The sequence below is a fragment of the Pelobates fuscus genome, chromosome 6 (assembly GCF_036172605.1).
Source record: "Pelobates fuscus isolate aPelFus1 chromosome 6, aPelFus1.pri, whole genome shotgun sequence".
Lineage (NCBI taxonomy): Eukaryota > Metazoa > Chordata > Amphibia > Anura > Pelobatidae > Pelobates > Pelobates fuscus.
The window spans coordinates 187,517,235-187,542,224 of NC_086322.1; the positions used below are offsets into that span (position 1 = coordinate 187,517,235).

Below are 24,990 nucleotides of genomic sequence, written 5' to 3' on the forward strand. Positions count from 1 at the left end.
AAATCTTATTTTCTCACATTTTTTTAAAATTTTATTCATAATGAATTATGTTCCATATATGAATAGTTGATGATAAATTAAAGCCCTGTTTCTCCTGAACAAAATGATATATAATAAGTGTGGGTGCATATAATATGAAAGAGGGGAACTACGGGTGAACAGACATTAGCGCAAATTCCAGTTTTTGTTTACGTTTTGTTTTGATCAGAACGTGCACTATTGACTCCGTCCTGAAGGGGGTTAATGAACTCTGGGATCTTTTGGATACATGGTTTACTTTTGATGATGTCGGCAAAGAGACAAGTCCTACAGAAAAAAATGCATGTCCATACAACTTTAAAATGGAAAAAAACATATCCTTTATTGTTACAACATATCATATACACAACCTAATTACAAATTTGAAAATAAAAAAAAGATTCCCAAGGAAACCAGGAAAGGAAATACTGCTGTATTCGTATGTTACTATATACAGTTAGAAAAAAGTCTCAAAGCACTCTAGGAATGCAATGGGCAGGGCCAAGTATTTTTACCATAGCAAATGATTAACTCCATACGGTCTGTGTCCGTATATATGCATGTGCAATCACATCCTTATTTTTCTAATCAGCAAAATGGAGACAGCAGGCAAAGTAAGTGAACAGATCTTTTTTTCTCTAAATACATGTCCCATTCTAGGTATTAATTTGTGCTTTTGTTAACAAAAAGAGATTATCAGTTTGCATTTGTGTCTGGATTCTAAGGCACAAGGAGTAATGGTGTGTGAGAAACTATTATACATTATGCATGTCATGCAGCTCAATGATTAACCCTTAATTACACATCGCAAACAATACAAAATAGATGGCAGAGAAAAAAGAAAAATATATACTTTAATCAGAGCTAGATTACTCTTTTGGCAACCAATGCGGCTGTTTAGGGACTGGATCAGACCTGTCTGGGCTTTGAGCTCTGGCTCTAAACAGGCCCTCCTCCAGATGGCAGGGAGATAAAAGATCTTCCTGCCCTGCTTCACTTCACAGAGGGAGCATTGTAGTCTGTATCAATATCAGACACATACTACCACGAGGGCACTCTTAAAGTGATCTCTTGTCTACAAGAGATTCACACTCCACTTAACAGAAAGAGAGGTGGGAGAACATACATACATACACAACTCTCACACTTCCCTACACAATTCAGCCACCACACATGCAACTCTCAGCCAACACAAACAGTCCCGTTCAGCCTCCCCATAAAGCTCTCACCCTCCTCCATACACTGCCACCACACTCATCACTCACAGAAACAGAGCCCAGGGCTTTGGAGGGGGCTCCAATCGGGCACAGTGACTAGGGGCCTGGGCAACCTTAATCCGGCTCTGACTTAAATCCATTGGGTTCTTAAAATACAGATTGCAATAAATATGGAAAATAAAAACAAAGGCCTCAATTGATTTATTTTTGATAAGTAATTCAAATAATCACAAACAGGAAAGAAGTCTCCATGCACTCACGGTGTTCAAACCATAGGCAGATTTATTAGGTCAAAAAGTTTGACCTGCTACAAGGTCTTTGTCAAGCTGCTGTGTCACTTTTTTGACCTAATAAATCTGCCTATGGTTTGACTGCCTTGAGTGCCTGGAGACTTTTTTCCTGTTTGTCTGAGTGTTGTGAGATTGCTGGTCCTGCTCCAGTGATCCTGCTGTTGACTGGAATTGATTGCGGCTCCTCTCTTCATTCTTATAATTCAAATAATCACAGTCTGTTAGGAAATCGTTTCAAAGACTTATCTACAAATAATCACATATACTTAAATAGTGACTTTTGTAGATAAATCATTTGAAAACATTTTTTTTTCTAACAGATTGTGACCATTTGAAATGCTTATCTAAAATAATTACATCAAGGATCTCGTCTGTAAATAACTGCCATAAGCGGTCGATGTTAACAGCAATCCATAGCTTCTAGTGGCTACTAATTTGCAAGTAGTTTCCAAGCTCGTTCTTATTTTTTTACCAGCTAACAGACTAGCCTCTTACTGGTAAAGTGTAGAGCACATGCTGTTAAAGGTAATAACCACATCTGTGACAAACTGCCATTTGCCACTGGGCATTGGAGAGGACTTATTGCTAGCCTCCTGCCCTGCGACTATGGCCCTGCAGTTCAAACCTGTTATTTTCCCTGCCGAAAGGTTTATTTGTGCCTTTCTGCGGACTGTTAAAGCCATGCTACCCCAGATAGCAATGCCATGGAGCCCAGCCGTATACTGAAAGACTGTATGAAAGACTTTGGCTCCATAGCGATTGAACAGTATGTATTTTTATGTCTTTTATTGTCCTTTGTCTGCCATGTGGCTAATGGAGTTTTGCCTCTGTCCTTGGAGATAATTGGATGACTTCTCAATTATCTCCAGGATAGAAGACTCTGAAACTGGTTTGGGCCGGAAAGCCATGCTGGCAGTGGGTTTTTAAAAATACTTTTGCTAATTTTTGAATCCCTGGTCTGATTCGTGCCATTTGTTAATATGTTGTTCCCCTGAATGGATTGATTATGAAAATGTATGTTTTATGTTTGTGACATGTATATTTGAGAAGTTATAGAAATGTATAAAAATTTATAAGTTTTAGCTTGGAGATAATTGAGTAGATACAGTAGGAAACTCAATTATCTCCCAGGCAGAGGGGAGGGAATATGTGGGATGTAACCGATATATGATTGGTTAATGCCTAATTGCCTGTGGGCACCTACCTTGCAGGGGAGCACTGCATAAAAGCAGAGTCCCTGTCATTAAACCAGAGTTCTTCTTGACCCTCAATACGTAGCCTTGTCTCGTTATTGGAGGGAGCTGCTATATCACACTGGGGATTGCTATGCGCTGCATATTCCCTGGAGCTTTAATCACTTAGTTCTTGTTCCTGTTACGCTCTCCTTGGAGGAGAGGTCTTTCCCACACGGTCCTGAATGCTGGAGGTTCATTCAGGGTGGAAGGAAGACGGCGCGGCTCCAGTTAAGCTACGGCGGTTGTGGAGTCTGGGGTGGTTGTGGTGTCTTTTGCAGTGCGTGGAGTCCTCAGGAAGCGCTAGGAGCATCTGTCAACTGAAGGCGTCCGTTACAACATCTTACCCGTATAAAAGGCTCACCATGAGTATGCGCAGTTCACTATGTGATTGGCCTTATCAGAAGATATCAACAATGTATCAAGTGCTTTATACTGCGATTTTGTGCTATGCCAAATACATATATAATTATCTTTTGAGGCTAATTTCTGTTATATTAACTGTTCATTTAAATGACACCTGTACTTTACTTTAGGAATTCAATATAATACCATATAGCTACAATTTTACCTGTTGGATATGGGGTGATTTAGCTTTTGCTAATTTCTTTACGCATGAAAGAGGTTGGTGTTAAGTTTTAAGGTTTAGACGCATCCATTAAACAGTAGGGACCGGGTTGGAAACCAGTCACTTAGTATCAATTAGTGACTCCTGTAGAGAGGAATGAAGTGGCATCAGGTAGCAGCAGCTGGTTGAAATTGTGCAGCTTCAAACAGTAGTTTGTTTTAACAAGTAGTGCCTGGCCACTAACAAGCAGTGACTGCACTGGAAATGAGACTAATGAAGTAACCCTATATTGATAATTGAGACTAATTCAATGTATTATATAGGCACCCTTTCGTTGACAACTGTCTTACATGTTCCACGAGCCAGACATCCTCTGACAATCCTGGGAGCTCTCTCCCAATCTGGTGATTCCCATCCCGGATTTGAGGACGTCGGTCCTTGTTCTGTTGTCAGCAATGACCCGAAATTCTCTATCTCTCTCCCTTTATTCAAGTTGTTGCCTGCGTCTTGTCAGTACTCTTTGCCCACACAATGTGCAGTTGCGGTCATTTTGGCATCACACATGACACAGGTCAATCAGAGGCCACAGGGGCCTATAACCTCTCTTCATTGTACTGTCATGGTTTTTGTGAGGTCAATACTTAGTATTTGTGGTACATGACCTGGCTTTGTTTAATCGTGTATTTTGTATTCTGGTATCCCTTAGGGCTTCTGGTCTTGACACCGACTAACATTTAAAAGGGCTAATAAGTAAACCTTGCTCTACTTGAAAATTTCTTCTGACCAATGAAAGTGGTTATAACCTTCTTGAATCTTACCCTATATGGCCATGCTCAAAAAAGAAATACTAAGAAAAATTCCAAGGAATTACAAAGCATATAAAAAAATAATAATAATCTACCATTACAAATATCTTTAAAAACAAATCACCAACAATACCAGGTAGAGAATAGTCCAAGATGCATCTTGCCATACACCTTTAAATCAGATAAAGTGCATAGCTCTCTACATGTACTTCTTACTGTCAAATAAGTGTGCAAGGTGTCTGTGATGTATTTGTATTAATAACAAATGTACCGAGGGCCCTACATGCCGAGCAACCATATTAATTTCAAATTAGAGCTACTGAGACTCTATGGATTTTAATCAATGGTCAACTAGAAAAAAAGAAAGAAATATCAACCTTGGTAAAAAGAAAAAAAATGATACTTCTGAATTTCAGAGTACCTGCAGATCCTACAAATAACTTAACTTAAAAACATCAATATTGCATATTGCATCTAGTTCAGATCCTATGGTGGGTTCCCAACTAAATTAATGGACACAGATAAAGAATAAAGATAAAGAAATGTTTCATTCCTACTTTACTTTTAACTTTATTCTTTTATATAAACATTGAATTTGTAATGGTTTTATTTATTTATTTTTTTAATTAATATTAAATAGCATTTTTAAAATCAATATAACTTAATGTATTGGTACCTTTACTTTGTATATTATTTATTAGTTCAGCTATACAAGGCCAATGAACAATAAAAATGGCATCTACTTCACCCTGCATTGTGGTACCTTGATTATTTTTATTATATGAACATAGCTCATTTCAATTTCAAAACAGGATGTGTTAGCGGTAGTAACAAAAACTGATAGACTTACAGAAATAGATGACGAAGGGGGTCTAGAAAATAAAGTAAATATATTGAAATAGTCTGTTCGTAACTGTGTGTGACAGGTGTGGTTGTGGAAGGAATATAGTTATTCTTTACCTGTTTATTGTTAGAGTGAGGTTTTTAAAAAAATGAGTGGCAGGTCAGGTGTGAAGGGCAGCAGAGAGATGTAGTTTTTAGATAATATTCAGAAAGGTTGCCCAATAAGAGATTAAACGTAGGTATTCCATTAACAGTAATCTCTGACATTAACATTGCTGATTAAACAATCCACTTGTCAAGGATCTTTGGTCAGCCTTTGCATGAAGATCTAATAGCATTCTAAAGGAGTTAGAAATAAATAAGAAGAAATGTGTAGAAAAAAGAAGAAAAATAATACACAACTGCATGAATATCCCAGCAAATATAACTGGAGCAATAAGGAGGATGTGAAATATATCACCCAGGCGCTGTTACATACAGACTGTCCTTGAAACCTCAACGCTCAAACAGGGAGATTTGTTAAAGGCACAGAGAGATGAGTAATCATTGGCGGGAGGCTACAGAGTTCTGTTAATATAATGCAGAACTTTGAAACCTTTGTAATGAAACTGTAATATTAAACACAATTAATAGGTCAGAGTTTCATTTTATTATTAAACATCAATGCAAAGTCCATTTAGGGCAATGTTTTTTGAGGCCATGTCTACTATACAAAAGCAAATTATTTTGGTAGATTGTTCTGTATGTCTGCACAACGAAATGTTGCGTGTACCTATTTCACAACCTGAGGTCAACAGTGATGTGAATTGTTCATAGCTGCACACCCACCCCTCTTCTCTTGTGACATGCTACTCACCAATATTGTATGCATATATTATTTTGTGAATATTTCGCCAATAAATATTCATCAATTAGATTGAATAGATAGATAAATAAATACAGTGGCGTACACATGACCCATGGGGCCCCAGTGCGGAAATTGATCCGTGGCCCCCCCCCAGCGCTTACTCTGCACGGGCCCACAACACATGGCGGCGGGCACCTGGTCACAGGGCTGTGACCCCTGCGACCGCGGTATGTACGCCAGTGCATGCAGATACACATACACTTAAAGGACCACTACAGACAACCAGATCACATCAGCTCAATGAAGTGATCTGGGTGCCAGGTCCTTCTAGTTTTAACCCTGCAGCTGGAACTGCTATGTTTCACTGAGGATTAATCCAGCCTCTAGTGGCTGTCTCATGGACAGCGGCTAGAGGTGCTTCCGCGATTCTCACTGTGAAAATCACAGTGAGAAGATGCTGGACGTCCATAGGAAAGCATTGAGTAATGCTTTCCTAAGAGCGGTTTGAATGCGCAGTCGGAGCTGAGAGGCAGATCGGGCAGAGGGTCCCCAGCGCCAAGGGAGTCTGGCGCTGGAGAAAGGTAAGTGCTGAAGGGGTTTTAAACACACACACACACTTGCGAACAGACGCATACACACTAGCTAACAGACACACATTTACTGACAGAGACACACTCATTAACAGATACCAAACAGACTCACTAGCAGACACAGACAAACTAACACACTCAGTAACAGACACACACAGTAATACACTCACTGACACACACACACACTCACTGACACACAAACTAACACACACTGACACTCACTAACAGACACAAACAAACTAACACACAGTAACACACACACAAAAACTATATTTGATATATTTGTGTATTGCAAAAATAACTATGTTTACAATTATCTTAATTCTGATATCATACTCCTATCTAAACTCTTAAAATATGTTTTAAGGGCTGAGCTTAACATCCGAGCTGAATGGACACCATATAGTGGAGCTCTTGCTAACAATCTACTCTTTGGTAACAGCTTTTTGCTGCGATATTCCATTGGCAATATACCCACCATAGTTACTGCAGATGGTGGGAACTCACCCAATGCCTTTTCTACATTTTTTTAGATGGGCATGTAGGCATGAAGGAAGTCAGGGGCCTATCTTGCCTCCCAGCCCATTAGAGTTTCTGGACTTACTCCCGGGTTGCCCCCAGAATGCAAAATCTTACTAGTGTCTCATTACCTGTCATTACTAACAAGGTACTTACCTGGCACCTACATATATTGGAGCGAAGATTCCAGAAGCAGCAAGTGGGCACACCTAAACAAACTAGGACAATGATAGGTGAATGATAGATAATAGATACACACATAAATATTTTTGTTTACATGCATGTTTTGTAAATTATTTCTGTTGTGTGATAAATATCTAAACAATAAATATATATGATTTACTTGTAGGTTATCAAATGCAGGGCAGCTGTTAGCTGGGCAGTAAATGAGCTGCTTGTGATCGAGGAGGTGGAAGTTGCTCCCCCAAAAGCCTATGAAATTCGAATCAAGGTAAGAGCTTGAGGTGCTTTTTTGATATAATACAAAGCTGAACTTTTATTTTTGTTTTTGTGAATTGATGAATAACTATATCCATTGTTAGAAGCAGAAATCCCTAAAGCTCTTGAATGTGAAACCACTCCACAAAACTTGCCTAACAAGCTTAGTAAACAGTGGCTGTTGTGTACAAATTCTGCATATTGCAGTCAACAATAGAGGCAATATTGTGGTCTTCATCTAATACGTTTTAATTTTACTGTGTAAAAATTTTAAATTGTGTCAATATTTCTTTCTTTCAGCAGTACTTGGTGCAATGTTTTTTGTAAGGTAAAATAGATGCAATAGGTTTAATGTTAAGTAAAGAACACTGAATTACAAGATCAATGTGCACCCTGTGTGCATCATTAACACAATTATTCACTGATTGCATTGATATGAATTCAAAGTGATTTTATTCAATAAGCTATTTTGCCCTAAAAAACATTTTTTTCTTTTTTTTTTAAATTCAATTCATATGCCAGTGCGTAATCTACTTTGTGTTATTATTATTATTGCCATTTATATAGCGCCAACAGATTCCGTAGCGCTTTACAATATTTTGAGAGGGGGGATGTAACAATAAATAAGACAATTACAAGAAAACTTACAGGAACAATAGGTTGAAGAGAACCCTGCTCAAATGAGCTTACAGTCTATAGGAGGTGGGGTATTAGAAACATTAGGATAGGAAATATCAGGTAGGAGTGAAGCAGAGCTGGAGAAGAGAGCAAAGCACTATCCCATAGGAGAGAGCAAGAGACAGGTATGTAAGGGAGAGATTACTCTGGGAGGCCATACGCTTTCCTGAAGAGATGGGTTTTAAGGCACTTCTTAAATGATTGAAGACTAGGGGAGAGTCTGATGGCAGTAGGCAAGTTATTCCAAAGGAGAGGAGCCGCCCGTGAGAGGTCCTGCAAGCGCGAGTTGGCCGTACGGGTGCGAGCAGCGGTCAGGAGGTGGTCGCGGGCAGAGCGGAGGGTACGAGGAGGGGCATACCTCTGGATCAGTGAAGAGATATAAGAGGGGCTGGAATTGTTCAGTGCTTTAAATGTATGAGTTAGCACTTTGAATTGACTCCGATAGGATACAGGGAGCCAATGTAAGGACTGGCAGAGGGGCGAGGTGTGAGAGGACCGACTGGATAGGAAAATCAGTCTAGCTGCAGCATTCATTGCAGACTGTAGCGGGGCAGTACGGCTTTTGGGGAGACCAATCAGGAGAGAGTTACAGTAATCCATGCGGGAAATTACTAGAGCATGGACAAACTCCTTGGTAGCATCTTGCGTAAGAAAGGGGCGGATGCGGGCTATGTTTTTGAGTTGGAACCTACAGGACTTGGCAACAAACTGGATGTGAGACTCAAAGGTGAGACCAGAGTCAAGTATGATGCCAAGACAGCGCGCTTGTAGGGATGGACTTATGTGGATATCACTGACTTGAAGGGAGAGTGAGAGAGGAGGATCAGTATTAGGAGGAGGAAAGACAAGGAGTTCAGTTTTAGAGAGGTTAAGTTTGAGAAAGCGTGACGACATCCAGTCAGAGATGGAAGAGAGGCAAGCAGTGACACGTTGCAGGACGGCCGGGGAGAGGTCCGGTGAGGAGAGGTATATCTGAGTGTCATCAGCGTACAGGTGGTAGTTGAATCCAAAAGAGGCAATAAGTTTTCCAAGAGAGGCAGTATAAAGAGAAAATAGAAGGGGACCAAGGACAGAGCCTTGGGGAACTCCAACCGAGACAGGGCGAGGGGAGGAGGTATCCTTGGAAAAGGAGACACTAAATGAGCGTTGGGAGAGATAGGAGGAAAACCAAGAGAGGACAGAGTCACAGAGACCGAGTGATTGAAGAGTTTGAAGGAGGAGAGCATGATCAACTGTGTCAAAGGCAGCAGAGAGGTCAAGGAGAATTAATATGGAGTAGTGACCTTTGGATTTAGCAGATATTAGGTCATTAGTCACTTTGATAAGAGTGGTCTCAGTAGAGTGGAGAGGGCGGAAGCCAGACTGAAGAGGGTCAAGGAGAGAGTTGGAATTAAGGAAGTGAGACACACGGGTAAAGACAAGTCTTTAAATATTAAGTGTTAAATATTAACCATGTAATCAGCAATATTCTGCATGAACTGTGTGCTAAAAAGGATTGTGAATGTGAAATTGCAAAAACTGCTACTATGAAAGAATACTTCTTCTACTAGTAGTGACCCCACTCATTTATATATTTGGTGACATATTAACCTTGTTATATCTTTAGCACTATGTATTTACAATCCATCATAAAAGATAACATAAAATAATGTCAGCAATAAAATAAATCCAATGCTTATAAGCACAATTTTAATAAAGCACAAATAATAGTAAAATACTGTGCAAAGTTCTCTTTACTAGACCTTTGTAATATTTCCATTTCAGTAGAAAATAGCAGCTTAAATGACAAGTGCTCAGTGCCTGTTACCACCTTCCACTGCACAGCATTGTCCCCAAGTCTCTGTGTCCGAGGATTGGAACTATGATTTGGGCGAAAGGTTGTCCCATTAACCCCTTAAGGACACATGACATGTCTGACACGTCATTATTCCATTTTATTCCAGAAGTTTGGTCCTTAAGGGGTTAAGTCCCTTAGGCTAGAGCATGCACCACACCGCCGCTCACTCCAGTAGGCTAGAGCATACACCACACCGCCGCTCACTTCAGTAGGCTAGAGCATACACCACACCTCCACTCACTTCAACGTGTTTCACACAATTAGTTTGGCTTTATCAAGATGAGCGCAACGCAAACACTTTCCTGTATTTATATGGAAGGGTTAATCTGCTAGTTTAAAGATATACACACCTATTTTTTTTTATAATAATCAATTAGAAATTACTGTTCTAGACACAGTGCACTCTAAACAGTGCATAAATCATTCATGTATCAAAAACATGTAAACTAAGTATTGCGCAATAAAAAAAATAAATAAACAAACAATCAATCAATCAATCCAGAGTTTGAATAATAATCATTCATTCTTTTACTCTGGACATACAAAGAGATCAATGCAAACTCATTGAGAGGGCTAATTCATGAAACAGACCATCCCACTTGCTCACAGAATCATGGTGTTTTAAAGGAGCACTACAGGGTCAGGAACACAAACATGTATTCCTGACCCTACAGGGTTAAAACCACCATCTGGCCCCCCTTGCCTCCTCTTGCCTCCCTATATATAGTAAAATGTTACTTGTATTCAAGTCTGGAGCTGCATGCTTTGTCCCTGTTTCCTTTAGACCTGACATCAGCATAAGTGGTAGCCTGATCCAATCACAATGATTCCCCAAAGGGATGGCTGAGACTGACAAAGAGGCAGATCAGGGGCAGAGCCAGTATGATTCAAACACAGCCCTGGCCAATCAGCATCTCCTCATAGAGATGAATTGAATCAATGAATCTCTATGAGGAAAGTTCAGTGTCTGCATGCAGAGGGTGGAGACACTAAATGTTTGGATGCATTTTAGGCAGCCATGACCCAGGAAGGATCTCTAACAGACATCTGAGGAGTGGCCAGTGAAGTTATCACTAGGCTGTAATGTAAACACTGCATTTTCTCTGAAAAGACAGTGTTTACAGCAAAAAACCTGCAGGTAATGACTCTACTCACCAGAACAAATGCGAATGGTATAGCTTACAGCAAACACCCCAATCTCCTCTACCCAAACTTTGTATTGTGTAGTTCTGTGTTTTCACTCACCTAGTCACTTATATGCTGATATGCAGCACATGAAACACAGCAAAGTTAGAACAGTTTTTCAAGGATTGTTTAGTACATTTTAGTTTTTAGTAAAGGTGCTGTTTTGTTGTTGTCCAGTTACCTGGAAATGAAAAATAGTACATGGCAGTGATGTATGCCTTGCACTAGCAGGTTATTTATTTATTTTTATGTACACTTGCTTTGCACTGAGGTAATTGCTGTATTTGTTAGTTAAGGGGCACTGATTACTGCCATCAGCAGTAAAATATTATGCAGTATGTATTCATGCACATGCGTGCTTCTGCTGCCCACAAACACTGCTTGGACTAGGCAAAAGTGCATCAACCAGAAAGGAAATAGAGTTTAATGAAAAGCGGAAAGTTATCTCATGACTTTAAAAGTGAAAGAGGAACAATCACTTTTAGGGAGGTGAGAGTTCCTTATTTCTTCACCAAAGTAAATGTTAATGCAGCGTTCACTGGGGTGAAGAATGAGGTGGAGGTAATCAAAACACATCTCCAAACCACCTCTGTGTTGTGGTGACTTCACTGTGTTGTGTGGTCAAATGTGAACTTTAACATCTAACAGAGAAATGCTGAAGACACAATGTACTGTCTGCATTGTCTACAGTCGTGTCATGTACGTGTATGTGCCATGCATACAGCACTCCAAGAGTTAACGTATTTGCCCAGCAAACCATGTCAATTAAAATAAAATAAACTATAAAGAAGAGGTAACATTAGATAGTTAATAGACTGTGCTTAAATTGACAACAAGACAGTTGGGTAATAATATGATAACAGCAAAACCCCACTGAAATGTTTCCATTGTACCCATGTAAGCCATTTGATATTCTGGGTAATGCATTTTTAACCCCTTGAACTGACCATAACATGCTTCCATAATCTCAAAGAAACACTAAACTACCAACATTTTAATGAGTGGAATATTTATAACTACCATATAATTTCCTAAACTCAGTATGAGAAGACACAACTCATAGTTAACAACGAACATTATATGAAGCATAACACAGTGTATATTAATGATTTTAGATGGTGGAAACAGGCATATGTCGCACTGATGACCATGGAAAGGTCGGAAACTTCAAAGATGTCAAATATCCTGTCATTCTTGGCCATGAAGGAGTTGGTATTGTAGAGAGCATTGGAGATGGAGTGAAAGAATTTAAACCAGGTAAAACATATCTAATTACACTATGAAAAGAGAATCTACGCATTTCATATACCTTGATTTTGTTGACTTGCACAACAGCGACATACGTTAAATGTTGAAATGAGGCTAAACCTATGTACAGGCCTGTCAGCTATAAAGCCGTTGAGTTTTGGTGTAAATTGGATAATATATATGTGCAGAGAACTCTTTTATAAACAAAAAAAATAATCTGTTGTTTGCACATTTTCCTTTATAGCGAAATGTTTTAGCTAAGTAAATGATATACTTTTCCATATTAAGGTGACAAGGTCATTCCTCTCTGCTCACCTCAATGTGGTCAGTGCATTTGCTGTAAGGACCCAAGGACCAATATTTGCTCAGCAGCCAGGTAAGTAATACAACCTTTCCATGTGTGTCAGGTACAAACTTTATCAGGACTGTATTGTTCTCACCAGTCCAAGCAAATACTTGTTACATTTGAAGTCTAGTTGATCATGAAATAGTTACTGGAAGTCATTTTTGACTAGTGTACAAAGTCATATACTGCTATGATATACTATGTTAATGATGTGATGCTTTTAATAATTACATTTTGTTTTCGTTAAGTGATACCATTTATTCTTAATCTTAGAATAGGATATGTTCAAATTTCCCATGTATTTCACATCTAATAGTACAGATAATCGCAGAGGAATGATGGCTGATGGCACCAGCAGATATACCTGCAAAGGAAAACAAGTATATAATTTTGCTCACACCAGCACATTTAGCGAATATATTGTGGTTGAAGAAATTGCAGCCGCTAGAATTGATGACAACGCACCACTGGATAATGTCTGTCTTATTGGATGTGGTTTCTCTACTGGTTATGGGGCTGCTTTAAAGACAGCCAAGGTATTCTCAACACATATATCTGTTTGCCAAAGTGTACTGTGTACCTGATTTTGGGATTCCTAATGCTATTAACTAGCCTGATTTATTTTTATATCTATTCAGTTTCATTGTGGAGGGGTGAATGGAAAAAATATATTCTGGTTGTGGTACAGTTAGAATCCAAATTCTAATAGTGCTTGTTTCCCATGCTGCTCTCATAGCTCCTCATTAGCATTGATTGCTAGTGCAAGGATATGATGTCACAGCTGTGACCTTATATTAATGAAACAAAGAGCCGGCTAGGGAAAAAAGAGCGATATTTGTGTAAGAACAGATAGATCATTCTATCTTTAAAAGCATACTGTAACTGCTTCACCTCATTGTAGTGGTAAAATGTCCGTAGTCCTCTAGTGCTGTCCTTTCATTCAGCCTTATGAGAGTCCCCAACATCCCATCCCCTCTGTGCTGTTTGGGCTGTGATTAGCTGTGCATGTCTCCAGTCTGCTTTTAGCCTATTGCAGAGCCCATTGATCAGGATGGCTAGAAGGAATTGTGTAATATATGCTTAGTCCTATCTCCAAGAGGGTCTGGACTGTGGGTAGCCAGGGATCTTTATTTAGTATTAAACTGCTCAAAAATGGTTTAACACTGCCAGGGGCATCCAGGCACTATAACCAATGCAATGAGGAAAAATGGTTATACTGCCAATAATGTCCCTTTGACATGGCTAAACAGTATGTGTGGACTAGAAGTCACTACATTTTATCATCATGCAGGTACATCCAGGGTCTACATGTGCTGTGTTTGGTTTGGGTGGTGTTGGACTTGCTACTGTCATGGGCTGTAAAGCATCTGGTGCGTCCCGTATCATTGGAGTGGATATTAACAAGGACAAGTTTGACCTGGCTAAAGAATTAGGAGCAACTGAATGCATCAACCCCAAAGATTATGATACACCCATTGAACAAGTACTTCAGGAGCAAACTGGTGGTGGTTTGGACTATGTATTTGAATGTGTTGGTAACACAAACACTATGGTATGTGGTTTAAACCAAACTGTAAAAAGAATAATGTCAAATTGTTTAAGGATTGCTTTGACAACTGTAGCCTGATGACACATTTTTTTTAAAACTAATTATGCTGTGTTATAATATTTTTTTATTTTATTATTTGTATCTTAGTGGTCAAACTGGTTTCTGCTGAAATAAATTTTTACTGTTTTTTTTTTATTTATTATTTAAAAAAAAATAATTATTGTGATATTTGGGAAAGCCCTTTCCAAAAAGGCATGATAGCTTTTAGCTATCAGAAGCAGTCAACAAAAACTGTAGGCAAATGTATACCGCCAAAAAGCTCAGGGGATGAATGTCAAATTCTTGGTCCGATTTCCTGATGGGAATCTCGGCCACCGTAGACTCAATGTGAATAATTTATTTTAGGCTGTTTAATTTCTCACAAAATCTTAACCAACCAATTTAGTACCAAAGCTGTTTTCTATCTTAATAACCTGTATGGCAATCATTACCCATATTAAATATATATCAACATATTAATTCTTACCCAAGTTTGCTATTGAAATATTGTTCTTGAAAGGAATTATATCCCTAGACTCTATTGTGCATCAGACATAGATATTTGTTTTTGGTTATCATGTTTTACATTCTGCTCCACAGGTATCAGCAATAAAGTCCAGCCATTTTGCATTTGGAACTACTGTAATTGTAGGGGTAGCTGGATCAGATGAAACTATTACCTTGGATCCAATGATATTTTTGACAGGACGTAAACTGACTAGCACATTTTTTGGAGGTATAGTAAATTATTAATCATTATTACATGTTTATTTTTTTCTCTTACTCATTTACTGTACCCACATATATTATATACAGTTTTTCTCACAATTAAATAGTCTTTCTAAATATATCATTATTCTCATGATATCATACAATTTACTATAAAACAAATTATAAAATATGATGAAAAAATGTAAAAAACACACTTTTTCTAACTTTGACCCCCAAAATCTGTTACGCATCTACAACCGTCAAAAAACACCCATGTTAAATGGTTTCTACAATTTGTCCTGCATTTAGAAATATGCAATGTTAACATGTTCTTAGCTTTTTTGTTTTGCAAGTTATAGGGTAATAAGTACAAGTAGCACTTTGCTATTTCCAAACCATTTTCTAAATTAACGAAAGTTACATTGTAACACTGATATCTGTCAGGAATCCCTGAATAACCCTTCACATGTATATTTTTTTTAAAAGAACACAACCTAAAGTAAATAACTTGGGGTATTTTGACTATTTTCCTGCAACTATTTTACCACCAATCTATGCCAAATTAAAAAAAAATTAAATAATAATTGGTGATTTTTTTGACACACATAGCAATTTAAGAATACATGAACTGAGAACTTTAACCCCTTAAGGACCAAGCTTCTGGAATAAAAGGGAATCATGACATGTCACACATGTCATGTGTCCTTAAGGGCTTAAGGTTTACTGCCAAAGAACACCCCAATATGTGTTCAGCAACATCTCCTGAATACAGTAATACAATCCATATACAGGTGTGTCGGGTTATCTGGGGGCTAAAAGACCTTATTTGGAGGGTGCGCATTCCAGTTTTCCAACTTGCAATTTTCACATTTGGTCATCATGCACCCATATCCTATTTGGGACATTTTTGAAGCCGACCAATGTAATTTACCCCCATCAAACCATATATTTTTTAAGAATAGACACCTTAGGGTATTTAAAATTGTGGTATTTTAACACTTTCCATGCACTAATTCTACCACCAGTCTTTGTCAAACTCTTGGGTAGTCATTGTAACGGACCACCTGGCACTCCGACTGGGTACCTCCGTTATTGGATGCTCCTAGCACTTCCTGAGGGCTCCAAGCACTCCAGCCGACACCATAACCACCGTAGACTCCTTCCGAGAGCAAGACAGGAACAAGCTCTTAAAAGAGCTTAGAAGTGATTATCCAAGGGAGCATGCAGAGCATAGCAATCCCTTGTAGTGATATAGCAATTCCCCCAATAAGAGACAGGACTCTAAATTGAGGGTGAAGAAGGGTAAATTGAGGGTGTGTTTAATGACACACACTCTGCTTTTATGCAATTCTCCCATGCAAGGGAGACGCCCACAGACAATTATACATTAGCCAATCAAAGAATGATTACAACCCACACATCTCCTCCCCTTAGCCTGAGAGGTAACCCAATTATCCGTACAGTTTAAAACATACTTTTTACCCAACTTTCATAACTCTAAATCTGTACATCCAATATTAGTAAAACATATTATTAATCAGCACATTTCAAATACAAACATACCCAAAAATCATTCAAATCCGTTCAGCCGTTCGGGAGATAAGTATAAGTCACTTTTGACCGACCGCAAGCACATTTTCATGCCCAAAACAGTTCCATGGATTTGGGCTGTGCGGTCGGTCTATTTTATACAGAGAAAAACAAGTGTTCGAATATTCGAAAGGTACTTAGTCTTAAAATGGCCACCGCCACGTGTTCGGTATTCGAATGGCGGCCACTTCGACGACTTCGGCACTTCGACTGCATCCAAAGTGCCAGTTTAAAAGTACAAATCCTTTCTCTGGGAATTAAAGGGCCAGAAACAGCATTATAAAAATCCATTATGCCCAAATACAGTTGTTAAAGGGTCAGTAACAGTATAATATCAGTCCATAAGCCCCAACTCAGTTCCTTAACCCCTTAAGGACATATGACATGTCATGATTCCCTTTTATTCCAGAAGTTTGGTCCTTAAGGGGTTAAAGGGCAATACATCCCAGGGCCATAGTTGCAGGGCAGGAGGCTGGCAAACAGGCCCCTCCAAAAAACAGTGGCGAGGTTACTTTCGCCACAGTCATTTGTTTGTGTTATTTTTCACACACATTGTACTTTAGGCATGGAGTTTTTTGGGTTGTTTGGGGGGTGCAATGCCAAACTTCTGACATGTGTTTTTCAAATTTGACATATCTTCTTTGCCTATCTTCTTTTTGGGGGCCTTTTTACATATCCCAATTCATTTTCTTGCCTTGAATGTGCATATATTTGAAAAGTTAACACTCCAAGGTATTGTATATGGAGTGTTTTGAAGCCTTTGATGCAACCGTTTTAGCCCCCAAAAATTGGAGAAAATGTGTGTGGTAACTTTTCAATGTATTTTTTTTACACACACATTTGTGTGTGATTTAAGGGAGTCTGTTGTTTGTTATTGCAAGAAAACACTCCAGGTTGTATAGGTTGAACTTGATCATAAAAATAGTCTGACGCAGTAAAAGTAAAAAAGCAAACAAACTGAGGAACAGTAAATGTAACAAAAAAAAAATTGAACAGCAAATGAAAGAAAAAATGTAAAACAGACCAATGTGTGATATCGCTTGAAGCAGTCCCCAATGCAGAGTCCAGGCTGTCCAGGGCAATCAGGACAGGAAAAGACAGTGTCCTTTCTCTGCCCCCTCTTGAAACACTCTGCATCTTTTTTTTTGAGGATTCTGCTTTGCTGCAGTTGGGGGGAATTTAAAAATAAAGTGTGTAGCCCCAACTTTGCTCTCTCCCGAGGAGAAGGTGCATCTTGGTACAAAATCCACGAAATGATCTGGAGCTGTAAAAAAGTAATTTTCATTCCGGGGTTTTATTTTTTGAACAACAAAAAAGCATTGTGAATCTGTATTAAGTAAATTGGAACCTTTTTTACCAGGCCTTTGTCTTGCATATAATTAGGTAGGGCTGCAGCAGCTGATCTGCCAGATCAACCCCACCCATATGCCAGTTATAGGCCTTGATGCACACTGGCTTCCTTGTGCTGTCAGCTCTGCCACGTACAGAGACCTCCACACTCCTCTCAGTGTGGATGGTGGTAAGAAGGTATCCTTCTTGTCTCTGTACTTAAACCTGCGCAGTTCTTTCTGATTGTACCTTAAACTACTGTATCAAAACAATACAGTAGCTTGATCAAAAGGACACTTGTATAAAAATTGTCTGTATACAAGTGCTACCCTTTGTTCATCAGGGGGAAAATCAGATCCCAGACAATCTTGCCACTGGTTCCCATATGTTCTGGGCAACACGGCGGATCAAGGTGGCTATCCTTTCCCTTGTACACCCAGAAGGCCTGAGTATACTCAGTCTTGCCATCACAGAGCTTATACACCTTTACGCCATACCTGGAACACTTTGAAGGAATATACTGCTTGAATCCCAGCCTTCCCTTATACTTCATCAGGGCTTCATCCACGCATATATTCCATCCAGGTGTGTAATCCACTGCAAACCTGGCAGCAAAGTGGGTAATCAGGGGGTGGATTTTATACAGCCTGTCAAACTGGGGATGTTCCATAGGGGGACAGAGGCTATTGTCACTGAAGTGCACGAAATGTAAAATCATTTCATACCTCTTCCTCAACATACATTGGGAGTAAACAGAGGTAGAGCAGATGGGGCTACTGCTCCAGTAGGAGCGGATGGAGGGCTTCTTTATGATACCCATCCGCATAGACAATGCCCAGATTTTTTTTACATTCTGGCACATCGATGGGGGCCAATTGCTGCTTTGCTACACAAGAGTCCGGCTTTGAACCACAAAACTGATGGGCATATAAATTAGTTTTGTCGACAATTTTCCCCAATGCATCATCACCCAGAAACACCTCCATAGAATCTAGGAGGCTAAATCCTGCGACATCCACATTATTGCCAGGATTTGTGGTGAAGGGTGGGATATCTAGCCTCTGGCGATGAGGTACTACCCACTCCTTAACAGCACTGCCAGCTGGAGCAGCACGTCTCCTTCTGGCAGGGGGCCTAGCAGCCACAGATACATCACTAGCAGCAGACATTGTATCTAGTGATGTATCTGAGCACCTGGATGGGTCAAAATCAGGGTCGGAGTCAGACATAGACACGTCAGACTCTAATGCAAGGATGGCATACGCCTCCTCAGCACTATACAACTTCTGTGACATTATTACTATTATTATTATTATTATTATATTTATATAGCGCCATCAAATTCCGCAGCGCTTTACAATGGGTTGACGAACAGACATGACCACAATCACTTTAATTAGTGATCTGTCACAAATTTATTTAAGAAAATTAGCCGCTAAAAAAATGCACAGACAGCAAAATAAATGCTGCTGTGCAAGAGCCAGTGATCTATACAGTGATCATTGGCAGGATAGGGGTTAATAGCTCTGAAAAGAGCTTTGGGTCTCACAAAAAAAAATCAAAAAAATTAACCCCTAAAAAATGCCAGTGATCTATACAGTGATCATTGGCAGGATAGGGGTTAATAGCTCTGAAAAGAGCTTTGGGTCTAACAAAAAAAATCAAAAAAATGAACCCCTAAAAAATGCACAGACAGCAAAAAAGTGCTGCTGTGCAAGACCCAGTGATTTATAGTGATCACTGGCAAGATAGGGGTTAATGGCTCTGAAAAGAGCCTTTGGGTCTCACAATTTTACAAACCCCTACCTAAAACTACCTAAGCACAGATATCTCTCTCGCAGTAAAACACAAGTGGAGAGAGGCAGGGAGATCCACACTGATCAGCAACAATATTTACTAATATTGACCTGACCAGATAAATTAGGATCGTAGTAATAATAAATATTATTATAGGGGTAAGCTCTGATTGGATGACCCTAGCCTGTCTCTATGATGAGGGGCTAGGGACACCCCCTGAAACCCCATGATGCACTACCTTTAGAAAGGCAGCGCCATATTGGAAGCCATATGGCTGGGGGGGGGGGGGGGGGGGGAGGGGTTTGGGAGATTAATACATTTATTGTATTCATTTAAAAAAAAAAAGACATTTATTTATTTTCTTGATTTTATTTAAGTCTTCACTGAGTGCCTCGACCCCTTGATGCACTCAGCACACAGGCAGAGCATCAAAGCCTACCCTATGGCATCCGATGCTCTGCTACACTGCCGGGTACCACATGGGCAGCCTGGCAGTCAGGAGAGGTATTGCAGGATGCATCGCTGCAATACCCTTTGAGCAGCTGGAAGCGATCACGATCACTTCCAGCGCTCATATTTGCAGTCCTTAAGGACTGTTTTTTAACAGACATACCTAGTATGTCCACGGTTTGTAAGGGGTTAATAAGCATTAATGAAGTCAAAGTGTTACAAATCCATAAAGCAATGACTGTTCTCCAAAGAAAAACAAGTTACATGCGCTCTCTCCTTTATCCCTATGTATTTTTAAACAAATGGAGGTCTTTTAGTTACCTCCAATGGCCATGAGAGGATGAGCCCACCTGCCAACATCAAGGCAGACCCCCCTAGGTGGGTCCTAACTCTAACCATTCACCTTGCTTCCTTGAGCCTCTGGCAAAAATCTCTAATGAGACAGAAAGGGGTATTTTTTATATATACACCCCTATACATTATTAATGACTGTTCTCCACCTGTACATTCCCTTGTACATTACATTGCAAGGAGGACTCTTAGTATTGATTAATGTTGCTGCAACATGATGTCAGTAATACATTCAGAAAATCAAAACATGTAATGACGCTCTTGATAAATAAATGCTTTGTAATTACATGGTTAAAACATATAATCTTAACCCTTCAACCTTTATCAGAGATGATACAAGGTTTCAAGAAGGTTTAATAAATAAAATATTTTTGTATAGTACAACATTTCACATAAGTTAAAAGCTAAATACATAACAAATATGTTTGGGAGTTTTTACTTTTTTGCATTTAAGACATTATTGTGATGTTTCATTATATTCAAAAATAATTCTAAAAATACTATTTATTTCATTAAAAGGCCAATAGCATTACATCAGGACAATCTGGGGGAATGGTAACAAAAAGGCAGCAAGACTATGTAGAAAACAACAGAAGATCACAAGATCCATTAGTGTGCAGGGTATCAGACAAGTGGGATTTTATATCTCTGGTTAAGTCTTCACTGGGTGCCTCGACCCCTCGAGGCACTCAGCACACAGGCAGAGCATTGAAAGCCTGCCGATGGCTTCAAATGTTCTGCTACACTGCTGGGCGCACACGTGGGGCAACCCGGGAGCGATCACTTGGCGGCCCAGGAGAGGTATTGCAGAATGCCTCTACATCGAGGTATTGCTGCAATACCGTAAGAGCAAATGGTAGCAATCATGATCACTTCCAGCGCTCATATTTGCCTTAAGAATCCTTTTTTTGTCGGACGTAGCTAGGACGTTCCCGGTCCTTGAGGGGTTAAATCATCTACTCTAAGATATATGGGTAAGCCCCTTTTTTATCTGCATGTTATTTTATACTAAACGCTGTACTTTATGCACTTAAATGTTTTGTTAGGTGGGGACTTAACTAAACATTGAAATTTGTATTTTGGTCATGGTCACTTTTTATTTTGGTTTTGTGTGTTATCAGGAGTGCCCACCAAGTGCTACAGCTGCTATATTCACTTGTTAAAGGGACACTATAGTCACCTGAACAACCTAAGCTTAATGAAGCAGTTTTGGTGTATAGAACATGCCCCTGCAGTCTCACTGCTCAATCCTCTGCCATTTAGGAGTTAAATCCCTTTGTTTATGAACCCTAGTCACACCTGCCTGCATGTGACTTGCACAGCCTTCCATAAACACTTCCTGTAAAGAGAGCCCTATTTAGGCTTTCTTTATTGCAAGTTCTGTTTAATTAAGATTTTCTTATCCCCTGCTGTGTTAATAGATTGCTAGACCCTGCAAGAGCCTCCTGTATGTGATTAAAGTTCAATTTAGAGATTGAGATACAATTATTTAAGGTAAATTACATCTGTTTGAAAGTGAAACCAGTTTTTTTTCCATGCAGGCTCTGTCATTCATAGCCAGGGGAGGTGTGGCTAGGGCTGCATAAACAGAAACAAAGTGATTTAACTCCTTAATGACAGTGAATTGAGCAGTGAAATTGCAGGGGAATGATCTATACACTAAAACTGCTTTATTTAGCTAAAGTAATTTAGGTGACTATAGTGTTCCTTTAAGTCATACAATACAAAGCACCTTTTGAGTTCACTCAGTTTTTTCTTTTTCGTTATGCAGATAGACCTATATCTACTTTCCCTATAAAACCAATCATGTCAACTACAAGGAATATAACCCCCTGTTGTGGTTATGGGGCCAGGAGTGCCCTGGCACCGCCTACAAGTTTTGAGATTAGTTTAACAACATACTTGAAGACTACCAAGAACTGGTCTCCTCGTCCCATGGAGCCAGAAGCTTCTTCAAGGAGCTTATGGTAACTACACTGAGCTATGCACTACTATGAAGAGCAGGCTGATTGGCTGAGGATGTCAACTGAATGCTGTCTGAAAATGAGCTAAACCCTGCACACTTTGATTATTTACTCCGGGAGGACATCAGGGCACTCCTAGCACCATAACCACTACATTACAGTGGTTATGGTGCTTGGGTTGTTCCTTTAAGATTTGGGAGTATACCTATTAGAAAACAATCTCTGCTCGTCTGACACCTGAAGGAAATTATAAAAACCTTAGTCATCTTGTCACAACCCAAAAGAGGGTATATGTGGTTTATGCACATTAATTATATCTGTTTTTAACAAATGAATGTTATTTAGGTTGGTGGGCTAAAGACGATGTCCCTAAATTGGTTACTGATTACATGGAAAAAAAATTTGATCTGGACAAGCTAGTGACACACAGACTACCTTTTGAGAAAATTAATGAAGGATTTGATCTTTTGACTTCTGGCAAAAGGTATTTGTCTATTTTAGCTGTGCGTTGTGTTTAACTTGTTTATCTATAATTCTGTTTGCAACAAAATTAAATCTGGTTCTTAGAGAAATACATTGCCAGTGACAAGTGCAGTTCCAGTGGCACATCAGTGGGGACACCAGGGTAAGTGTTCCCACTAATATGCCAGCTATGTACTTAAATCTTGTTACCTGACATGAGTACCTGTATTCATATGCATTCATTGTTCCTGCTCTAAGCACAGGCAAAAGCAAGGAGCACAGTCAGGGACAGACAAGCACAGGTTGGCAGTTGTTAATTTCAGCCATATTGTAATGTAGCATAGATGAGTATCATTGAAGAAAGAAATCTGGGAATGAGACCTCTATATGTCACTTTGGTGCCACGTAGCTGTGCGTGCGCACAGAGAGAGCATGGATATAACATGTTTTATCCTTGTCCCATTCTACACAACATCGGACAACAAACATGACTTATACTCACATGTCACTCGACAGTGCCACCAGAACAGGATGGTGGAGAGTAAAAATGTATTTGGGGAGAGAGTCAGAACAGGGAATAAAGAGAAAGGGGAACAATGGGAGGATATGGAGGCACATCATCGTGAGAAGGTAACAAGACAACATGAAGAGAGGGACAGAACAGGGTAATATGGAGAGATCACGGGGCAGAGTGCACACGTGCATTTATGATAAGATATAAAGAAGGGAGTAATATGTGAAGAAGGATTTAAGAGGGACTAAAGTGAGGAAGAGGTGTATAAGATAGACACAAATGGGAGAACGAGAGAAATATAGGGAAAATGTGGAATTGATTAATAAATGAGGGGGATATACAAGATGCAGGTGAAAAGACATGCACTAGTAGGGGATAATGGGGACAGGCAAGCACAACAGCCAAAAATAATAATAATACGTTGGGCTATAGAATTATATTTCATTTAGCACACATCCATATGAAGTAAATGCAAATAGAGATGTACAGGGGTGTTTAAGGAGACATACATAAACAAACAGTGTACAGCCTGTTTAAGGAAGAAGGACTTAAATCAATATCTAGTATAAGGTGGATTAGGACAGACGTTCTATAAGTAGCTAAATGCAGCTCTGCAGATTCAAAGATTGGAACTGTTGATACCCATAAAGAAATAGATGGATGACGTGTATAGCGGATAACTTCTTTGATATGTAAACTGACATGTGTAAAATGGAAAAACAAAGCGTGTGTGTATATATATATATATATATATATATATATATATATATATATATATATGAGTGCTCCTGTTTCCTACTTTGTCTATTTAATTGCTGGGAAGCACCCGGGTTGATATTACTGGTTTTGAACGTGTTTAAATAAATATATAATAGATACAGACAAACTGGAATAGCATACCTGTTAGTTTAAACTATGTACCTAAGTACATATGGTTAGATTTGTATAGATGGTTTAAAAGTGATCCTGGGAGAATCCAAGGGAAGCCTTTATAATATGGAATATATCACTATTTGCATATAAAATATGACCTAAAAATTGATTACATAAACCGTCCTTAGTCCATAATAGTTTGTACTACTGAAACTTTGTCACTTCCATTTCTGCATTGTTTCACTAATGTTTTGTTTTATCTTTTCAGCATTCGAACTGTCTTGTTATTTTAACAAACATCAACAGCCCGATAATTTCTTCAAATTTAGACTTTGGAAAAAATCTTTTATAATAAAGAAGTGTTGGTAAATCTACTGAATTCTACTTTGGCTCATTATTGTGTCATTTTCTTAAAATGAATAAATGAAACGATAATACAATTGAAAATATAAACCCTAAATAAATACTAAGGAATTAGCTAGTGAAGCAGATATGTGCTGGGCGTTGGCTGAAATCCATGTTCCAAAGTCTCAGTGATATCTTGTGATAGTTACTGACGCAAATTAATAGCACTGCACTATATAATGAAAAACCTGCAAAAACATTCAAAATTGATTACCTAATTTCCAGAAGAAAACTATAAATACTGGAACTATTTGACCATAAACACTTTATGGAACATTTATATTCACTATAGAA

General features: G+C 39.0%; 1 protein-coding gene across 2 annotated transcripts; it reads left to right on the forward strand.

The window, feature by feature from the left end:
* Positions 1–529: 529 nt before the first annotated feature.
* Positions 530–24,665, forward strand: LOC134614605 (alcohol dehydrogenase 1-like). 2 transcript variants are annotated; one of them, XM_063458581.1, is made up of 9 exons: positions 530–632; positions 7,280–7,381; positions 12,184–12,325; positions 12,605–12,692; positions 12,979–13,198; positions 13,954–14,214; positions 14,851–14,986; positions 22,788–22,926; positions 24,560–24,665. In XM_063458581.1, exons 1-9 carry the CDS (start codon positions 579–581, stop codon positions 24,582–24,584), a joined length of 1,167 nt encoding a protein of 388 aa, XP_063314651.1. In that variant the 5' UTR covers positions 530–578; the 3' UTR covers positions 24,585–24,665. The 2 variants fall into 2 exon arrangements, with proteins under 2 accessions (XP_063314651.1, XP_063314652.1); XM_063458582.1 differs by lacking the exon at positions 530–632 and adding an exon at positions 4,859–4,890.
* The last annotated feature ends 325 nt before the right edge of the window (positions 24,666–24,990 follow it).